The following is a 16,810-nucleotide window of genomic DNA, read 5'->3' on the forward strand; positions in this document are numbered from 1 at the left end:
GTAGCAGATCCCTGCTTCCTGGGTCCCTGTGGGCTGCACTGGGATTTGTCAGCGCCAGGTCTGGGCCGGTCACTCCCGACAGCCCCTGCCCTGCCTCTTGTCCCCTCTCCACCGTAAATCGTTGCCCCGACCAGCAAGCTGCTGGCTTGGGCCACCCCTAGAGCCGGGTCACCGTGGGCAGGTGGAGAGCGTGCTGTGAGCCTGGGTCACCCGCGCCAGCAGGCCGCGGCTTTCACAGGAGCACCCCTGCCCCCAGCAGGGTCTGGTTTTCTGTGTCCTACCTCCAACAGACAACGCAGGTTAAAAACCAACTTTGATCTTTCAGGACTCTCCAGTATAATTTACAACGTGCTTAAGAAAGTCCCAGCACTGCTAATAGCTGAGCAGGGACACCTAATCCCCCTCACCTGGACCCCGCTCCCTCGGCCTTCGTGGAGAATCCTGGCTCAGGCCAGGGGAGGGAAGGGGCTCCTGGGCGGCCCCCCATGCGGGGTGCTCCCCCAGTAGCTGAGCGCTGGGGATGGGTGGCTTGGCTGGTCCGAATGAGCATGGAGGTCCCTCCTCCCCAGAGTTCTGTCCAGACGGGCTCGGCGGTACCAGCCTTCCTCGTCTGCATGTGAGGTGCCCCATGAGACCCGCCCAGAGCGGGCCCTGCAGCCCCTGATCGAAGCCACGGGGATGCTTGGGGTAACCGGCAGCGGGTGGCGTCAGCAACAGCAGTGTCTGCGGGCCCCTCCACACAACCTCCTTCCTCCTGCTGCCCCTAATTATTTTTCTTGGATGTCGTGAATTAAATCTTCCCGTAACCACTGGAGACATCTCTGGGTAGGGCCCCGCTCACACCTCCATGCGCCGATAGAAGTTGTTAAATGAATAATGTTGACTTACGCTGGGGACCCAATTCTCTCTGAATATAATTCCCCTTCGAGTTCCGGGGAGCTTCCTGCAGAAACCGTAAAAATAATAAACATGTCTCCGTATCAGAGGTTGGTAATGCTTCTTCGGATCCTTTTGGGGGAGAGAGCCGGGGAAGAGATAAATTAAAATTACTTTTTTTTTTTTTTTCTGTACCTGGGCCTCTCCCATTGCGGAGCACAGGCTCCGGACGCGCAGGCTCAGCGGCCATGGCTCACGGGCCCAGCCGCTCCGCGGCATGTGGGATCTTCCCGGACCGGGGCACGAACCCGCGTCCCCTGCATCGGCAGGCGGACTCTCAACCACCGCGCCACCAGGGAAGCCCCAAATTACTTTTTAAAAGAAGATCGCTCCACAAGTCAGATGACAGAGGCTGGGGTAAGGTGGTGGTTCTCAAAGAGGGAGCCCCAGGGCACCTCCCTCAGGGGAGGAGGGCGGGGCTACCTGTGGAAAACGTAGATTCCTGGGCTCCACCCCAACTTGGTCTGTGGGTGATGGAGGTGAGGGCGTGACCCCTGCTGATCTTGTGGAAAGTGAAGTTTGGAGATTGTGGGTTAATAGAAAGAGCAGCGAGGTGAGTCTGGAGAACCGGCTTCCTGCCCAGGGCCCGATCTGGCCAGCTGTGACCACGCGCTCTTGCATGTCACCTCTCTGGTGGGCTCTGCGTCTGAAGAGTTGCCAGGAGTGGGCAGCTGGAGGCGCCGGGAGGACCACTTAGCTCAGGCCCCTCCCCTCCCCCCTCCCGTTCCTCCTAAGATCCCAGCCGGCCCAGCACCGCCTGTGAGGCTCACAGGCTTGGCACCTGCGAGACAGGTGAGCTTGTCGCCCCCGCCCATGGGCAGGGCTCTGAGGCGCTCCTCTCTGTAAGCGAGGGTGGCCGCCCTCCCCGCTGTGACAGGCCCGACCCGAGCGGGCAAGGCCCCCCCCCTCGGGAGTGTCTGAGGCCTTGATCGTGTGCCCTGGCTCCCTGCGCTCAGAGGGCCTCCAGGGGTTGTGTAAGCATTTCCCCCGAGGGCTCTGAACAGCCGGCTGGAGAGACACTGGGGTCACCTCGAAACGATGTGGCTTCCAGCGGGGCCTGCTCTACCGTCCCACCTCGCGTTATTAACGGCGCTCGCAGATGGGGTCAGGCGGCGTGGGGACTTTTCCAAGGTCACGAAGCAATTTGCCGGCTGAGCCAGGAATAGAAGTCCTGAGCTCGGCTGTGCTAACCCTGGGCTCAAATTGCTAGCCAGGCAGGTCTGCACGGGGAGCTGGGTGCTGGGGGGCGGGGGGGGGGAGCCACCAGGAGTCCTATATGTGGGCCAAGAGGAGGGGCTGGGAGCTGTCATCCCGAGTTGACGGTGAAGGCCAGGCTGAGAGCTCTCTCCAGGGTCCCTGTCCTTCCTGGGAGAGGAGGCTGTGGTGCGCTCTGAGTGAGAGGTTGGTGTTGAGTGGGGATGGCTGGGTGTGTAGCTGGGAAGGTGCCAGTGGCGTTCCTCCGTGTGCTTCCTCTGAGGTCATGTGGGAGCCTTCGACGAAGACAACAGCGACAGAAAAACCCAGCTTTTGCTTCCCTGGTGCCTCTTTGCAGAATACCTTTAACTACTCTCAGGGGGAGGGATTGGCGTGGCATCACCCGATGGAGGATCCGACAAGGGCCGATGGGGAAAACCCACCCTCGTCTGCCCTGGAAAGGCGCTCAGCATTCTAGAACCAGAGGCTGGATATTCCGGGAGGTTCCTGTTTTGGGCTGAGTTTATTTTGGGGGAAGAGGGATGCGCACAGCGTTTGTTGCTAACGAGGGCTCGAGTCCTCAGAGGGGCTCCTTAAACTCATTTAGATGGATTCAGCAAACATCTGTTTAAGGGCTTGTGAAAGTCCAGAAATAAGGACAGCTGTTTCCTCTCCACCATTGACTCAGCCTTGGTAAGCCCAGGGCAGAAAGTAAAGAATTTGAAATTTACCCCCGTGGGAGGGAGAAGGTCCCTTTCCGCTAGAGGAGGTTAGAGCCGCATCCCGGAGGACTACCTGGAGGAGGTGGAATTTAAGCTGGGGACTGAGGGAAGAGGTCAGCAGCAAACAGAGGAGCTTTAGGAGGGGCCAGGGAGGGTGCCCCCAGTAGCAGGTAGAGCTGGCCTTGAAGGTAAGGAAAGGAGAGGGGCTCTTAATCTAAATTACACTGTCGAGAGAGGGTTGGGCCGGGGCACAGCAGCGATGGGAAAGTGTGGCGGGGGCCTTGTGCGTGTAGCCGCTTCTAGAAAGGCCTGTGCGTGGGAGGGTGGAGACGTGGGCTGGCTGGTACCTGGATTCGCAAGGCATGACCCGGGAAACGGGACCCTGAGGTCTTGACGTCTGGAGGAGCCCAAGGAGGTGAGGGCAGAGGGCTGGGGGGAGGGCAGCCCAGGAGAGGCCCCGGGGACCTGTCAGGAGGGCACAGTGAGGAGACAGTGGACGTGGAGGCTCTGGGCGCCTTTGCGGGCAGCATCGCGGTGGGACTGGGCCAGGGTCTGGGTTGCAGAGAGTCGGGGGTTCAGGCAGCAGGGGCTGGGCCAGCAGAGCAGCCTTTATGGCAGGTGGGGACATGCAGCTGGGAGGAGGTGCTTCAGGGATGGGGGCTTCGCAGGCGAGGCTGCAGAGCCACAGGAGGGGACGAAAGCAAAGGCCCTTCTTGGAGCAAACAGGTAGAAGGTGAGAGGGGCGCCCCAGGCAGCAGCGCCCTCACCCGACCTTCCACCTGGGGCCCCCCTGCAGACACCTAGAGGATCTTGGGCAGCGGCCATGACCACTGGGACTTCCAGCGGTGAAAACGACACTTTGAATGAAATCCTTTCTCCCTGATTATTTCCATTCGTGAGGCCAAATTATAAAAACATAAATGCAACGAGAGTTGAGCAGGCGGGTCCTTGCAGCCTCCGTGAGCCAGTGGAGATGGGGCCCAGCCTCGACCTCTCGTCCCTGGGGTCCCCGGCCTGGCCGGGAGGTGCCGAGGTCGCATGAGGACGGGTCATCTGCCCACACCAAACTTGCCCAGTTGGCAGGTGATAGACGCATCTGGGATTTGATTGTCCAAGTGATGGTTTGGGACTTTAATGACAGGCAGTAGATAATGAATCCAGAAATTTGTCAGGAGCAGGGCCACCCTGAAAGGATGCTGAGTGAGGGAGTGCAGGGGAAGGGAGGACTGAGTGTGGTTCTAAATGAGGGCTGGGTTCAAACCCCAGCCTTAGTCTCCTGCCCCGAGAGGCAGGCCTAGCACGTAGTAGGCACTCAACAAACGTCAGCTCCCAGAGCCCCAGCTGCTGCCAGGTGGAGCGGGGCACGTGGGGTGGGGGAAGCGCCCTGCACACACGTGTGCGAATCCTCAGGCCTGTACAGATGTCGGTTTTCCAGGGCGATTCGAATGTAAAGAACTTTGAAAGCTTTTAAACGTGCAAGGAAAATTGGGGAATGGAGACCTGAAATAAGTTTCCTTCTTTTTTTTTTTTTTTGCTACATGGGGTCTTGTTTGCTGTGCACGGGTTTTCTCTAGTTGCGGCGAGCGGGGGCTACTCTTCATCGCGGTGGGCGGGCTTCTCATTGTGGTGGCTTCTCTCGTTGTGGAGCACGGGCTCTAGGCGCACGGGCTTCATTAGTTGCAGCGTGTGGGCTTCAGTAGTTGTGGCTTGCGGGCTCTAGAGCATAGGCTCAGTAGTTGTGGCGCACGGGCTTAGTTGCTCCGTGGCATGTGGGATCTTCCCGGACCAGGGCTCAAACCCGTGTCCCCTGCATTGGCAGGAGGATTCTTAACCACTGTGCCACCAGGGAAGCCCCTGAAATAAATTTCTGAGGATCCCTTCAAGTTGGTGTGGGTGTCAGTGGCGACCCGCAGGCTCGGCAGCCTGGGTTCTAGAACATATCCTTCTCCTGCTGCTGGGCAGGGTCCTGTAGCTTCACCCTGAGCCCTGTCCCACCCAGATCAGCCCAGATCTCGTGGTGACTTGCTGCCCCAGGGCTCCCCTGGGCCTGTGGCCTGTGTGGCCACCTGGCTGGGAGTCCAGGCGCCCTATTCTCTGAGCTGACAGACCAGGAAGAAAGGAAAGCCCCTCACCTGGTGGAGGACAGGTGGTTAATTTTTTCTTTTTCTTTTCTTTTTTTTTTTTTGCGGTACGCGGGCCTCTCACTGCTGTGGCCTCTCCCGTTGCGGAGCACAGGCTCCAGATGCGCAGGCCCAGCGGCCATGGCTCACAGGCCCAGCCGCTCCGCGGCATGTGGGATCTTCCCGGACCGGGGCACGAACCCGTGTCCCCTGCGTCGGCAGGCGGACTCTCAACCACTGCGCCACCAGGGAGGCCCCAGGTGGTTAATTTTTACAAAGAAGGGCCGTTCCTGAGAAGCTGTTGAGGGAACCACCCTGATTTCTGCATCCGCTGGGTGTCCAGGCTCGGAAGGAGGAAGTGTGCCTGCTGCCAGCGCGGATGTGCGGGGCTCCCAGGCGCTGTGGCCTCCCCACCACTGAGGGCCCACTCTGGCTTCCGGTCAGGGGTCCAGGATCGGGGACTCGACTGTCACCAGTGATCTCTGGTGGGCTTAGCTTCCCTGGTGGGGAGCTGCCACCCCCCCGCCCCAGCTCCCTTCCTGTCCCCCAGGCCTGCTGCAGGCCACCACTGGCCGCTTTCCAGCCCAGTGGCCAGGTGGCGGGAGCCGGGGACAGGTGTGTGCCTTTCGGTGTCCTCACCTCCAGCTGCTCAGCCCTCCCCGAGGCTGCAGAACTGTTGATGGGGACAAAAAACACAGATGGGGGAAGGACACTGCGAACCCCCACCTCGAGGGCGCAGAGGTCCCTCCCGCCTGTAGAGAGGCAGTGCCTAGTGTGTCTCGTGTGTGTGTGAGGGTCGGCGCCGAGCGTGGAAAAACGCCCCGGGAATAGAAACGCTTGAACCTGACGGGTTTCCCTCCTATTGCCTGAGAGTCGCGAACAGAACAGCGTGAAAGGGAGTTTCCAGGGGATGCTCGTCTCAGGGGCATCTGCGTGGCGGCTTCTCCAGAAACTACAGGCCCTGCCTCTCCCAACATCAAGCAGGGGGCGGGCGGGGGGCCTTCACATTGGATCTTTTTTTTTTTTTTTGAATTGAGATAAGATTTACACAATGTAAGATTAACCGTTTTAAAGTGAACAGATTCAGTGGTATTTAATCCATTCGCGAAGCTGTGCAACCACTACCTCTACCTTGTCGCGAGACGGTTTTTTTTTTACCCCCAAAGGAAGCGCTGTATCTGTCAGCAGTCACTCCCCCCGCCCCTGGCAACCACTCACGTGCTCTCTGTCCCTGTGGTCTGGCCTGTTCTGGACTTTCCTCTGGATGGACTCATACACTGAGTGAGTGGCTATCTGTGTCTGGCTCCTTTCACTCAGCCTACTGTTTGCCAGGCTCATCCTCGCTGTCACACGATCAGTGCCTGCTTCCTTTTCATGGTTGAATAGTATTCCGTTGTGTGGATAGACCGCAGGTTTTAAAAATCCCTTGTCAGTCGCTGGACATTTAGGTTGTTTCCACTTTCTGGCCATTTTGAGTGTTCATGTTCATGTCCAAGGTTTTGTGTGTATGTTTTCGAACATACGAACGTTCCACGAACGTTCATGTCCAAGGTTTCGTGTGTATGTTTTCAGGTCTCCCTGTTCACCCACATAGGAGTCGATATCAGGACTTCACTCCTTTTTATGGCTGAATCATCCACTGTAGGCACAGACCACACACTTGTGTATCAGTCATCTGTGGGAGGACACTTGGGGTGGCTGGATAATTTTTAGGACACATCTCTGAAAAGGAAGTCAGGACTGGGTATTGTCAGCATTTAAAAAAATGACAGGGCTTCCCTGGTGGCGCAGTGGTTGAGAGTCCGCCTGCCGATGCAGGGGACGCGGGTTCGTGCCCCGGTCCGGGAAGATCCCACATGCCGCGAAGCGGCTGGGCCTGTGAGCTATGGCCGCTGAGCCTGCGCGTCCGGAGCCTGTGCTCCGCAACGGGAGAGGCCACAGCAGTGAGAGGCCCGCGTACCGCAAAAAAAAAAAAAAAGAAAAAGACACAGCCGAGAACCTTTGGTGGCCCACTGGGTCCCACACTTCTCTCTGGCTCTCCTCCCATCCATCTGGCTACACAGACCCTGCAGGTGACCAGCCAGTGGAACTGACCCTGAAGCCAGCACAGGGTTGTGCCCAAAGGCCAGGCCTTTCGAGAGAGCAGGCCAGCCCAATGCTGCCTGGTCCCAGACTCCGTCGCAGGCCCTGATGCCCCCCAGTGCCGATGTGGCCTCCCTGCCCGCCCGTCTGCTTCCTTGTAAAACTTTGTTTGCTGTCTCCTTCTTATCCACTTCCTCCGCAAGCCAAACGTAAGTCGTTCTGTGGAGCTCCAGCTGTGTTCCAGGCACGATGCAAGGCTCTTTCTAGCTCATTATCTCGTTTAGTCCTCACCTGAAAGCTGGGGAAGGGGTCATGCTGCTTGCACGTCAACAGCTGGCAAAAGCGGTGCACAGTGAGCAAGGTGGCTCTTTGCCCGGCCGGGCGGCTGTCACTCAGGCTCAGGCCGGTGTCTGTCCTTTGACCCTCTCCCCTCCCTCCCACACGCCAGTGGGCGCTCTCAGAAGCCGTGTTTTGTTTTGTCTCTGGCCGAGCTATGCTGCTTCTGGGATCTTAGTTCTCCGAATCTGCACCCCTGCAGTGGCAGCGCGGAGCCCTAACCACTAGACCGCCAGGGAATTCCCAGGAGCCATGTTTTGACATTTGTTTTTTGGATGAACCTGGAATGAGGTTCACACCAAGATGATCAGGAAGTCGTGTTTAGGAAGAGATGGTGAAAAGATCTGTCGAGGGTGTGGGGGTTCCGTGGCTGGAGGTAGAGTGTGGTGAAGCCACAGGACAGTTTCATAGCTGCTCGGGGCCTTGAACGCCAAGCCAGGACGAGGCCCAGGAGCTGAGCGGGCACTGCTGGGACTGGAAGTGTTTTCCTGATGACAGCAGAAGTGGTGAGGACACGACGCTCCAGGGCAGAGGGGATGCTTCTGGTGTGGTGTTTGCCTAATTGACGTTGTTGAAAATTACTCACGTGCCGTTGATTTCGGCCACATACTCTGCCGCCTCCCTCCACCCTGGAAGTTTGCTCCTGCCCTGGAAAGCAGAGCCTGGGAGTCTACGCTGCGCGCCCCCTCATTTGCAGGCCTGCCAGGTAGACGGGCCGCGGAGCTGAGATCTCATGAAAGCCTGCTAAAATAAGACCACTCAGGCACATGTTCTCTCCCGGCTTTACATCACAAATGTTGACAGTAGGAAACGGCGGCCAGGTTTCTCTCAAATATGAAAAGTGGGAACTAGGCAGGCGAAGAAATGAAAACCCGGCCCCCCTCAACCCCAGACAGCAGCCTGGAGGGGGAGGGGCCCTGCCAGCCCCCATTTCTCCATCGGGCAATGGGGTGGCACTGCCCCAGGGGGCTCTGAGTACAGACGGGGTCAAGCGCGCTCCCCCTGCAGCACGTTTAGGGTGTGCACGGCGTAGGGAAGCGGCAGACTGGCTTCTTGCTGGAAGCTGCAGCCTGGGGGCCACTTCCCGCGACGCGACGGCTCGGGGAGAGTAGCCGGAAGCTCTGTCAAGGTGGCTGGGCGACGGGCAGGGGCCAAGGCAGGCCCACCAGGAGGGTGTGGACCCCAGCCCCGAGTGCTTGGCCTGGAAAGGCCTCGGGACTCCCACGGAGTGCCTGGGCTCCCGGGTGGGCAGGGGGCTAGGAGGGTCTGTGCTTGACCCGTGGCAAGGCCACCCAGGCCTGCGTGCACGGCTGGTATCTTGCAGGAAGTAGCAGGGGCGTTGGGAGGGGGCGGGGAGTCGCCGGTGGCAGAGAAGTTCAGAACTACCAGCCCCAGGGCCTCCGTGGACCCCCAGCAGCCCGTGAGGTCTCCCCCCGGAGCCGCCGCCCGCCCGAGAGTCCGGCACCCCCCTCCATCCACCCTCCCCCTGCCTTGGCCTGGCCTGCGCTATAAAGTTTAAAGGTTTTAAATGCAAATATTTCTCTTTTATAGATGCCAGCTGTCTCCAGAGAGCGCGTTTCCTCGCTGCTCGACTTTATTGTCCAATTAGCTTCCCAAATCTGGGCACTGGAGAGCCTGGGGGGCTAGAGGGGCGGAGGGGGAGGGGAACGCTGGCTCCTGCAGCGCCTCTGGAGCTGGAAGCTGCCCCCCGGGGTACTGTGTCGGGCTGGGTCAGAAGGGGGAGGGGCGGGGGGAGGGGAGTGGGCATCCCTCCCGAGGTTGGGTGGGGGGCACCCTTCAGATTCTGGGCTCCAGGAGAAGAGGCAGGAGCTGGAGCGGGGACAGTTAGTGGGTATTCTTCTATTAAAAAATAAAAATAAAGCAGCCGGCCTGGCGCGCACACTGGCTTCCTTTGAGTCGCTCTGGAGTGTCGCCCCTCCCCGCCTGCTTTCTAGCCGTGCTGCGGCTTCCCCATTCACCGGGGCTCGGCGGCTCACAAAGCCGGGCAATTAGAATTGAAAATCTATGCAAAACAGCTGTTAACTGATTGTGAAGGAGTGCAGCTGTGAGGGGGGTGCAGCTTGGAGGCCGGCACTGAAAGGGCAGGAAGTGTCCGGGCAGCCCTGGGTTAAGAGGCCAACTCCTGCCACCTCGTCCACCGGGGTCGTCTGGGCCCGTGTTCCCTGGGGGTGACCTTGGCTACTGGACAGCCGGCTGAGATGGCGAGTCGGCGGAGGCTTCCCAGGCCAGGCCTGGATGTGCCCCCGTGTCCCTGGAGAGCCCGGCTCCTCCCCGGGAGGGCAGAGGGGGAAGGGGAGAGAGCTGCCATGGTTTTCCTTCCCTTTATCCTCCCTGCCATGGTTTTCCTTCCCTTTATCCTTCCTGCCATGGTTTTCCTTCCCTTTATCCTTCCTGCGGGTCTGCGTGAGATGTGAACGTGCAGAGGCTGGGGCTGTGTCACCACTACCAGACGAGAGTCCTTTCCCCTCTGGGTACCCACTGTCTCTTGGGGGGGTGTGGGGAGGGGAGTCTGGGGCTCCAGCAATCACTGGGGAGGCCCAGACACCCCCAGTCCTGCCCCCAGCTCTTGCTAAGCGTGCTCTTTCCTGTCCCTGACCCCAGACCATAGCTCCGTAGGGTGGCCTGGGAATCTGTATTTCACACGCTCTCCCCCACGCCCCCATTATCCACGACCGCTCCCCTGTGCGATCAGCATCGAAGAGTGGGACGCAGTGCCTGGAGAGAAGAATTCCAGAGGCGGGGATGGGAAAAACCTCCTTGGAAGAGATAAGATTTAAGCCGGGCTTTGAAGAATGGAGAGGATTTCTGGGCCAGCGATAGCTGGCTGGAGAGAGAAAGGGGACTTCGGAGTGTAAGCGATGGAGGGTTGGCGGCAGGGCAGGGCAGGAGGGGCTGGGGCTGGAGGGGGCGGCTGGGCAGGCCCCCTGTCCCTCAGCCCTTGAGGCGCTTGGGGGTACCCTCTGTGCTGGTAGCCTCCGGGTGAGTGGAGCACACATGCAGAGGGACTGAGCAAATCTCGGGGCTCTGGGTGGTGGGTCCCCCAACCCTCCTGGAAGGGAGGCTGATTTTCGGACACCAGGACGGCCAGCTGGAGATGCTGCGACCCCCCCTCCCCCCGCCCCGCTGCCCCTGCCCGGCCCTGATATATCTACAGCAGGTAGCTACAGAGAAATGCTGCTGGTATAGGACAGCCAGGGTCTGGATCAGGCTTGGATCGAATGTGTGCGCCCCAGGCAAGTTAATTAACCTTCTCTGGTCTCCTCACCGGGCTTCGTGATGGAGGTCAGGAGGCTGCCTTGCAGGGCCCGAGGGGATTAAATGACAGGAGCTGAGCAGCTCTGGCACGTGTTAGGTGTTTGGTAAATGGCAGAAATGAACCTCCCTTCACACCCACACTGACGTCCAGGTCCCTGACGCTTGTTTGCCAGTCAGGTGCTGAATGGGGTGGCTGGGGTGATGGGAAAATGACGGTGACGTGCAGCCCTTATGTGCTGGGACACCTGGTTCGGGTGGATGGCACAGCCTGAGTCCTGCTGACCCCAAAGGACGCAAGGTGATAACGAGCAGGACGCAGGATTCCCTTCCCTGGTATCCAGGGCCCCTCATAGGCCAGGGGCTGGATCCGTGCTGGGACTCGGTGGTGCCTCCGTTCCAGGGAATCTCACCTGACTAGTAGGTGCCCAGGTGGTGGTAGTGGTGATGGGTGAGTCGCCAACCCGCTCTCCTGTCTTTCCAGTTCCTTGCTGCCTTGAAGTGCTTCTCCTGTCAGCACCTACCCCCCACCCTCCACCCCGGGGCCTGGCATTTACAGTTCTGTACCTGGAAGGCTGGTGTGTTTGTTGAGTGACTAAATGCCCATGTTGGTTAGAGGCAGGCCTTTCTTTCCGGCAGATCCCTTGTCAGTTGCCTCAGGGGGGATGTTTACGGGGCTCCTGGGGCTTTTCCTTAACTGAGGGCTTCCTGATTTCTGCTTCCTGCTCCAGGAAGCACGGTTCAGACTGACCCGAGTCTGGGGGCGCGGGCAGGCACCCACCAAGCATCCCGTTGCCCCTGGCGAAAAGGAAGCAGGAACCTGGTGAGCAGGGTCATCAGGGCAGGTGTCCCCACTCTGGAAAGCGTCCCCCTATGTCCCACCTTAGGACTGACCCTGGCCTTGGGTAAAACAACTGCTTTTACCCTGAACCTTCTTTTTCTGCCCGGTTTCCAGGCATATGGGAATGAGGGAGAGGAGGTGCAGAGAAGGAGCGTTTTGCCCAGGGAGGGCTGGGAATGGCTGCGGGGTGGGAGCTGCCACCAGGAGGGGAAGGAACGGCCCCGGAGGGAAATGGAGGGCGGCCAGCCTGAGCCCGGAGTGGCGGGAAATTGAGTCCAGCTACAAACCTCGTTAGCGGGGCGCGCGCAGGCTGCAGGAGAGCAATTCCCACCCTTAAACTCAGAGGCCGTGCTCCCGGATTACTAATTTCCTCAGGCCAGGCGCGCTGACAGTGAGTGTCATCCATCTCCGCTCTGCCAGCCCTCCTGGTGGCCGCCAGCATTTTCTGGCCAGGGCGCGCAGGCCGGCTCGCTGCTGCCCCCCGGCGGTCGCTGGGGATCCCTGCAGCTCCCCGCAGCCTCCGCGGGCTGTTCTTGGAAAGGGAGACTGCAGGTGTGAGCAGCTCCCAGCACAGCTCCCATTGCACCAGCGTGCACGTGACCTTGAGCAACTCTGGCCTCGACTTCCTCATCTGTGAAACGGGGATCAGGCTACCCCTCTCGCAACGCAGTGGAACCAGATGTCTACAGGGGAGGGATCTGCCAACACTAAAAACTAGCCCACAAAATTTCATGTTTGGCCATCGTGGTCCTTCTCAAACAGGTGGAAGAACTTGACCCCCCGCCCCAAACCACCACCACCACCACCACCACCACGAGGGCCTCCCCAGGGATGAAGGGACATAAACTCGAGCACCTCGTCCTGGTGAGAGAGATTGGGAGGTGGGGCCTGGGTGTCCGGGCCTGGACCAGGGCTGGGAGGAGACTCCGGTCCAGGTGCGAGTAGTTGCATTAGTAAGTTACTCCCCTCCCCCCGCAGCCTGTAATCCAGGTGGGAAAGGGTTGGAACCGCCCCCAGAGGTTTTTAATTTTGTTTTTCAGGCTCTAGGCCCGTTGTTGAATTCTCTAACTCCTCCCTCCCCCTCCCCCTCCCCGACACTCCCGGCGTGGACAGAGGCACCCCCTCCTGCGCGTCCCGGCCGCGGTGAATCTGCCGGCCATTGCTGAGGATAAATTACCGGAGGCCGCGCTGCGGAGACACCGTGTGGTGCGTAAATTAAAGCGTCGTCGGGCGGAGGCCTAGGCCCGCAGGAGGGAGGCGCGGCCCGGAGCGAGGCGGGTGGTGAAGCGAAAGCGCCCCTCCCACGAGGTGCCAGGGCCGGCCGGCGCCCACAGGTAGAAGCCAGTAACGGCCCCCGGCTCGGCCTCGCAGGTCCGTTTCCTTTTTCGTTTGTGGTCGGCCAGGAGCCTTGTGCAAGGCGAGGGGCCGATCCGCGTGCGCTCGGTGGAAGGTGGAGCAGGGGGAGTGGGTGGCTTGGCGGCGCCCGTCTGGGCCCTACCCCTAGTCCCCCAGCGGGCACACAGGCGGGTTCTGCTCCCCGCTGGCGCGGGCTCCGACTGCTCCAGGCCCGCCAGCGTCATCGGGAACAGATGGATGGGGGGTGGCAGGCGCCCAGCGCTCCCTCCCGTCGCAATCCTGACTGGCGCGGGGAGGGAGGGAGAGAGGGAGAGAGAGGGAGGAGGGAAGGCGGGGGAGGCTGGGCCCGCGGGGACGGCTGCGTGCGCGCCTGCCAAGCGCGGCGCGGGCATGTCCCGGGGCAGGTTTGGGGCTGGCAGAAGCGCGGGCTGGCACCGGCGGCCGAAAGTTGAAACCCGCAGCGCGGCGCAAGGGCGGCCGCTTGGGGCGGGGGGGGGGGGGGGCGGGGAGTGGGTACTGGTTTGCCTCCAGGCTCAGAAGTATGAAAGCTGTAGAGGATTCTCAAAAGAGGATGTACGGGGAGAGACCCTGGGCCATCCGAGCAACGTTGGGAGCCTCGGACGCGCGGGGTCGGAGCCCGGGGCGCCGTAATGCGCCAGGGCCAGGGGCGTCGGGCGAGGCCTGCGCCCATTAACCCGGCGCTTCCGGGAGACGCGGGCCGCGCTGGGGGTGGGCTCGAGGCTGGTCGTCTGCGCTCGCCGTCGGTGGGGGCGGGGCGGAGCCCGGCGTTGGGGGGTGGCTGGGGCCCGCCATTCTTCGCCGTGCCGCTTGTGGGTGCCCAGGAATTTCAGGACGCTCCCTGAGTCATTCTAGTCTGTCAAGTGCCTGGGTGAGGTGGGGGGGGTGGGTGCCAGGAATGGGGAGGCGTTGCTCTGGGGCCGGAGGCCCAGTGGGTCGTGCCAGTTTCTGGAGCCGGGCGGCCTCGGCTGTGACCGCAACCCCGGCTACTTAATGACCCCCCGGGCGGAGCGGCGCCTCCGTGGGCTCTCCAGCCGCTGGGACGTGGGTTCTTTAAAAAACTACCCCCTGCCCCCTGCGCTGTGGGCTTCCCAAAAGTTCTTTCAAACGAAATGGGAAGGCGGAGTTCCTAGAATTTAGGGAGGAAGGAACATAGGCCCCAGTTCTTAACATTCAACCCTTTCGAGGTGCGGCCGAAAGAGGGGTTTGGGGAAGATAAACGCACAGAGCCGACCTTGTATCTCCCTCCCCTCCCCCAACACAGACACCGGCTCCGAGAAAGTTTTCCTCCAGAAGGTCTCTAGAGCACGTGAGTTTATCCGTCCACTCCTTGTTGGGCCTGCTTTGTGCCAGACACTGTTCTGGGCGCCGGGGAAGCGGTCGTGAGACGCAGGGGCGCTGCTCGCTTGGCGGGCGTGTTGCAAGTGACTGCTCCCTACTTTTGGAAGCAAGGGTCTAGTCTTGGACACCAGTGTATATGGGACCTCTGAGCAGTCGAGCCAGGGGCCCCCGGGAGCCTGAGGGTGGCGCTTCCCCTACCTCCTAGTGTCCTCGGCTCACCTGGCCAGCCTGGCTGGGGAGGGGCGTGTGCCCGCGCGGGTGTACCCGGGCGCTCGTCGGTGTGCGCGCGCGCGTGTGTGTTTGCGGCTGAAACCCGACACCTCCCGCTGGCTGAGGTCAGGGAGCCGGGAGCGAGCCAGTGGCCCGGGAGTGGGCGGCGTTGCGCTTGGGTGTGTCCTCGGCGGCGGCGACAGCAGCAGGTGTTTCTTGGCCGGGGCCCCGGAAGCTCCACCTCCCCAGCGGGCCCGAGCCGCCGCCGCCGCCGCCGCCGCCGAGCAGCCCCGGGTGAGATAAGCAGTTTAGACAAACACTGGGCGACGGTGGCTCCAGCATGTGTCAGGCGAGGCGGAGCTGCGGGGCCCTGGCATGAAAGGTGAGCGCGCCGCGCCGGCGGGGGCTGGGGCGCGGGGGGCGGTCTCCGCGCTCGCCCCCCTCTCCAAGTTCGCGGGTTCCGCTGGGGCGGCAGCCAACGGCTCCGGGGCAACTTCCCCCGGAGTGTGAACGGCGATAAGAGCCAGGCGGGCGGGCATGCGACCAAAGGTCCCCCCGCCCGCGGCGAGTCGTAGCCTGGGCGTCCGGGCTCCAGGCGGGGGCTCGGGCCGACGCGGGGCTCGCGCTCGGTGGCTGCGTTCGGCGAGGGGCGCTTAGAGTGTGCGGCGAGTGGGGAGCAAGGGAGCTGGGGGGCTCTCGGTGAGCTGTCTACACTCCGACTCCGGAGTGAAAACTTTGCGGCGGCGGGGGAGGGAGCGAGGGGGGGCGGCGGTACGCCCCCGCGGCAGGTGTTGGCGGCGGCTGGGGGGGGCGCTTGCCCGCCGGAGCCGCACGTTTTGGTGTTTTGTCTTTCTCTCCTCCCCCTTCCCTCGGAGCTAGGGAGACCGCCGGGAAGGCGGCACTGCAGCCTCCGGGGTCTCCGACCCCCACGCCCTGCTTCCCAAGGGCGCGCCCGGGGCTCCGGCGCTTTTTTCCTCCCTCTCCGCTCCCCCCCGCTTCTTGGAGCCGTTCCCCTGCCCCTCCCCCTGCTGAAGATGGCTGCCCCAGCCTCGGAGGTGGGAGGTGATTGCATCCGCCGCCCCCCACTCGCACTGTCCTTTTTCCCCTCCCCGGCCCTTCCTGCTCCGCCTGGATGCGCCTCCCCGCCCCCAGCCCGGCGGCCGCGCTGATGGGCGGCCAGTGGCCCGACCGAGTGGAGCCGATTCAATTATATTGCAGCACCAGAGACACCTCCTCGGCCGACCGCCCGCCTCTCCAGCAGGCTAATTAAATTCCCTTCGTGGAGGCGGAGCGGGAGTTGGGCTCACCCTCCCACCTCCCCCTTCCCGCTCCCCCTCCCGAGCTGGGGAGGAGGGGGGAGGGACAAGGGGACCACTTAGAAGTGTGCAGTGGAGACTGAGGCGCAGGTCCCGGGGAGAAGGGGTCGCCCGGATTGGGTGAAGTGTTGCCGCGACACCCCACGTGATGGGCCGGGGTCCCTTGCTGGAGCGCCGGCTTTGAGTTTGGAGGGCTGTGCGCACGCGGGGAAAGCACCTGCCCGCCGGCTGGGTGGTGGGTACCAGCCGGGTTGAGTCGACTTGGTTCTTGTTTTGTAAACTGGCCTTTGTCTGGGAAGTGCGTCTAAAATACATTAAACCCTTGTTAACCCCTGCAGTGCCTTATCTGGGGCCCACACAGGCTGTGGTTTGGAAACAAAAAGCGGGACCACCGGATGAAAAAAAAGGGCTGCTTTTGTGAAAAGCTGGAACAAAGGACCCAGCGGATTCTGGGTGGGAACCTCCCCGCCTAAGCCGATTTCCAGGCAGAGGGACGGGAGGGCAGAAGGTCTCGTTGGGGCACTCTGAGATGTCCCCTGGTTGGCTGGCTGGGCCCTCTCCCCTGGGATTCGGCCCCCCCTCCCAGGGGAAGGTGGGGGGACCCCAGGTGAGCAGGCTGCTTCCGGGCTGCCCTCAGGATTACTTAAGCTCGGGGCATGTAAGTGTTGCTCAGCTCGTGTTTGTGGGTTGCCTCCGCCCAGACCCTGAGGCTCAGGCCACCGCCTGACTCAGCCCGGCCACGCCACAGGTGACGGGGGCCCAGGGCGCAGGCTCTGACGGGCAGCCCGTGTGTCATCCCGGCTGCCCCGGCTTCGCAGGGGAGTCACCGCCCCGCCTGCCCCGGGGACTCGGAAGCTCTCCGCAGGCCTGGCTCTGTGATAACAGCTACAAGGATACTTCACGAGGGGCCCTGTCAGCGCAGTCCTGACCCCTGGGTGAAAGGGGGTGCTGGGTTGGCTTTTGTCACTTCGTGTCACTGCGGCGAGGAGGGAAGGGGGCCGCAGGAGCCAGCCAGGCTTTTGACAGTCGGATTTTCCTTTCTGTGAACCGTGTGGGCGGTGCGAG

At 61.6% G+C, this 16,810-nt stretch overlaps 1 protein-coding gene across 12 annotated transcripts in view; it reads left to right on the forward strand.

Moving 5' to 3' along the window:
* The window catches only part of GSE1 (Gse1 coiled-coil protein), a 420,023-nt gene that overhangs the window by 350,406 nt on the left and 52,807 nt on the right, over window positions 1-16,810 (forward strand). For 2 of the 12 annotated variants that reach the window (XM_067719410.1, XM_067719414.1), the window contains exon 1: window positions 13,801-14,187. The exons of 8 other annotated variants lie outside the window; for them this stretch is intronic. Coding sequence is in view for 2 of the 4 variants with exons in the window: in XM_067719409.1 (XP_067575510.1) it covers window positions 14,805-14,811 (7 nt within the window). In the remaining 2 variants the exon portion in view is untranslated. Of the gene's footprint in view, window positions 1-13,800; window positions 14,188-14,228; window positions 14,812-16,810 lie in introns of those variants that run through there. 2 more of the 12 variants (XM_067719409.1, XM_067719413.1) reach the window with 1 other exon arrangement.

The sequence above is a fragment of the Pseudorca crassidens genome, chromosome 20, assembly GCF_039906515.1.
Source record: "Pseudorca crassidens isolate mPseCra1 chromosome 20, mPseCra1.hap1, whole genome shotgun sequence".
Classification (NCBI taxonomy): Eukaryota; Metazoa; Chordata; class Mammalia; order Artiodactyla; family Delphinidae; genus Pseudorca; species Pseudorca crassidens.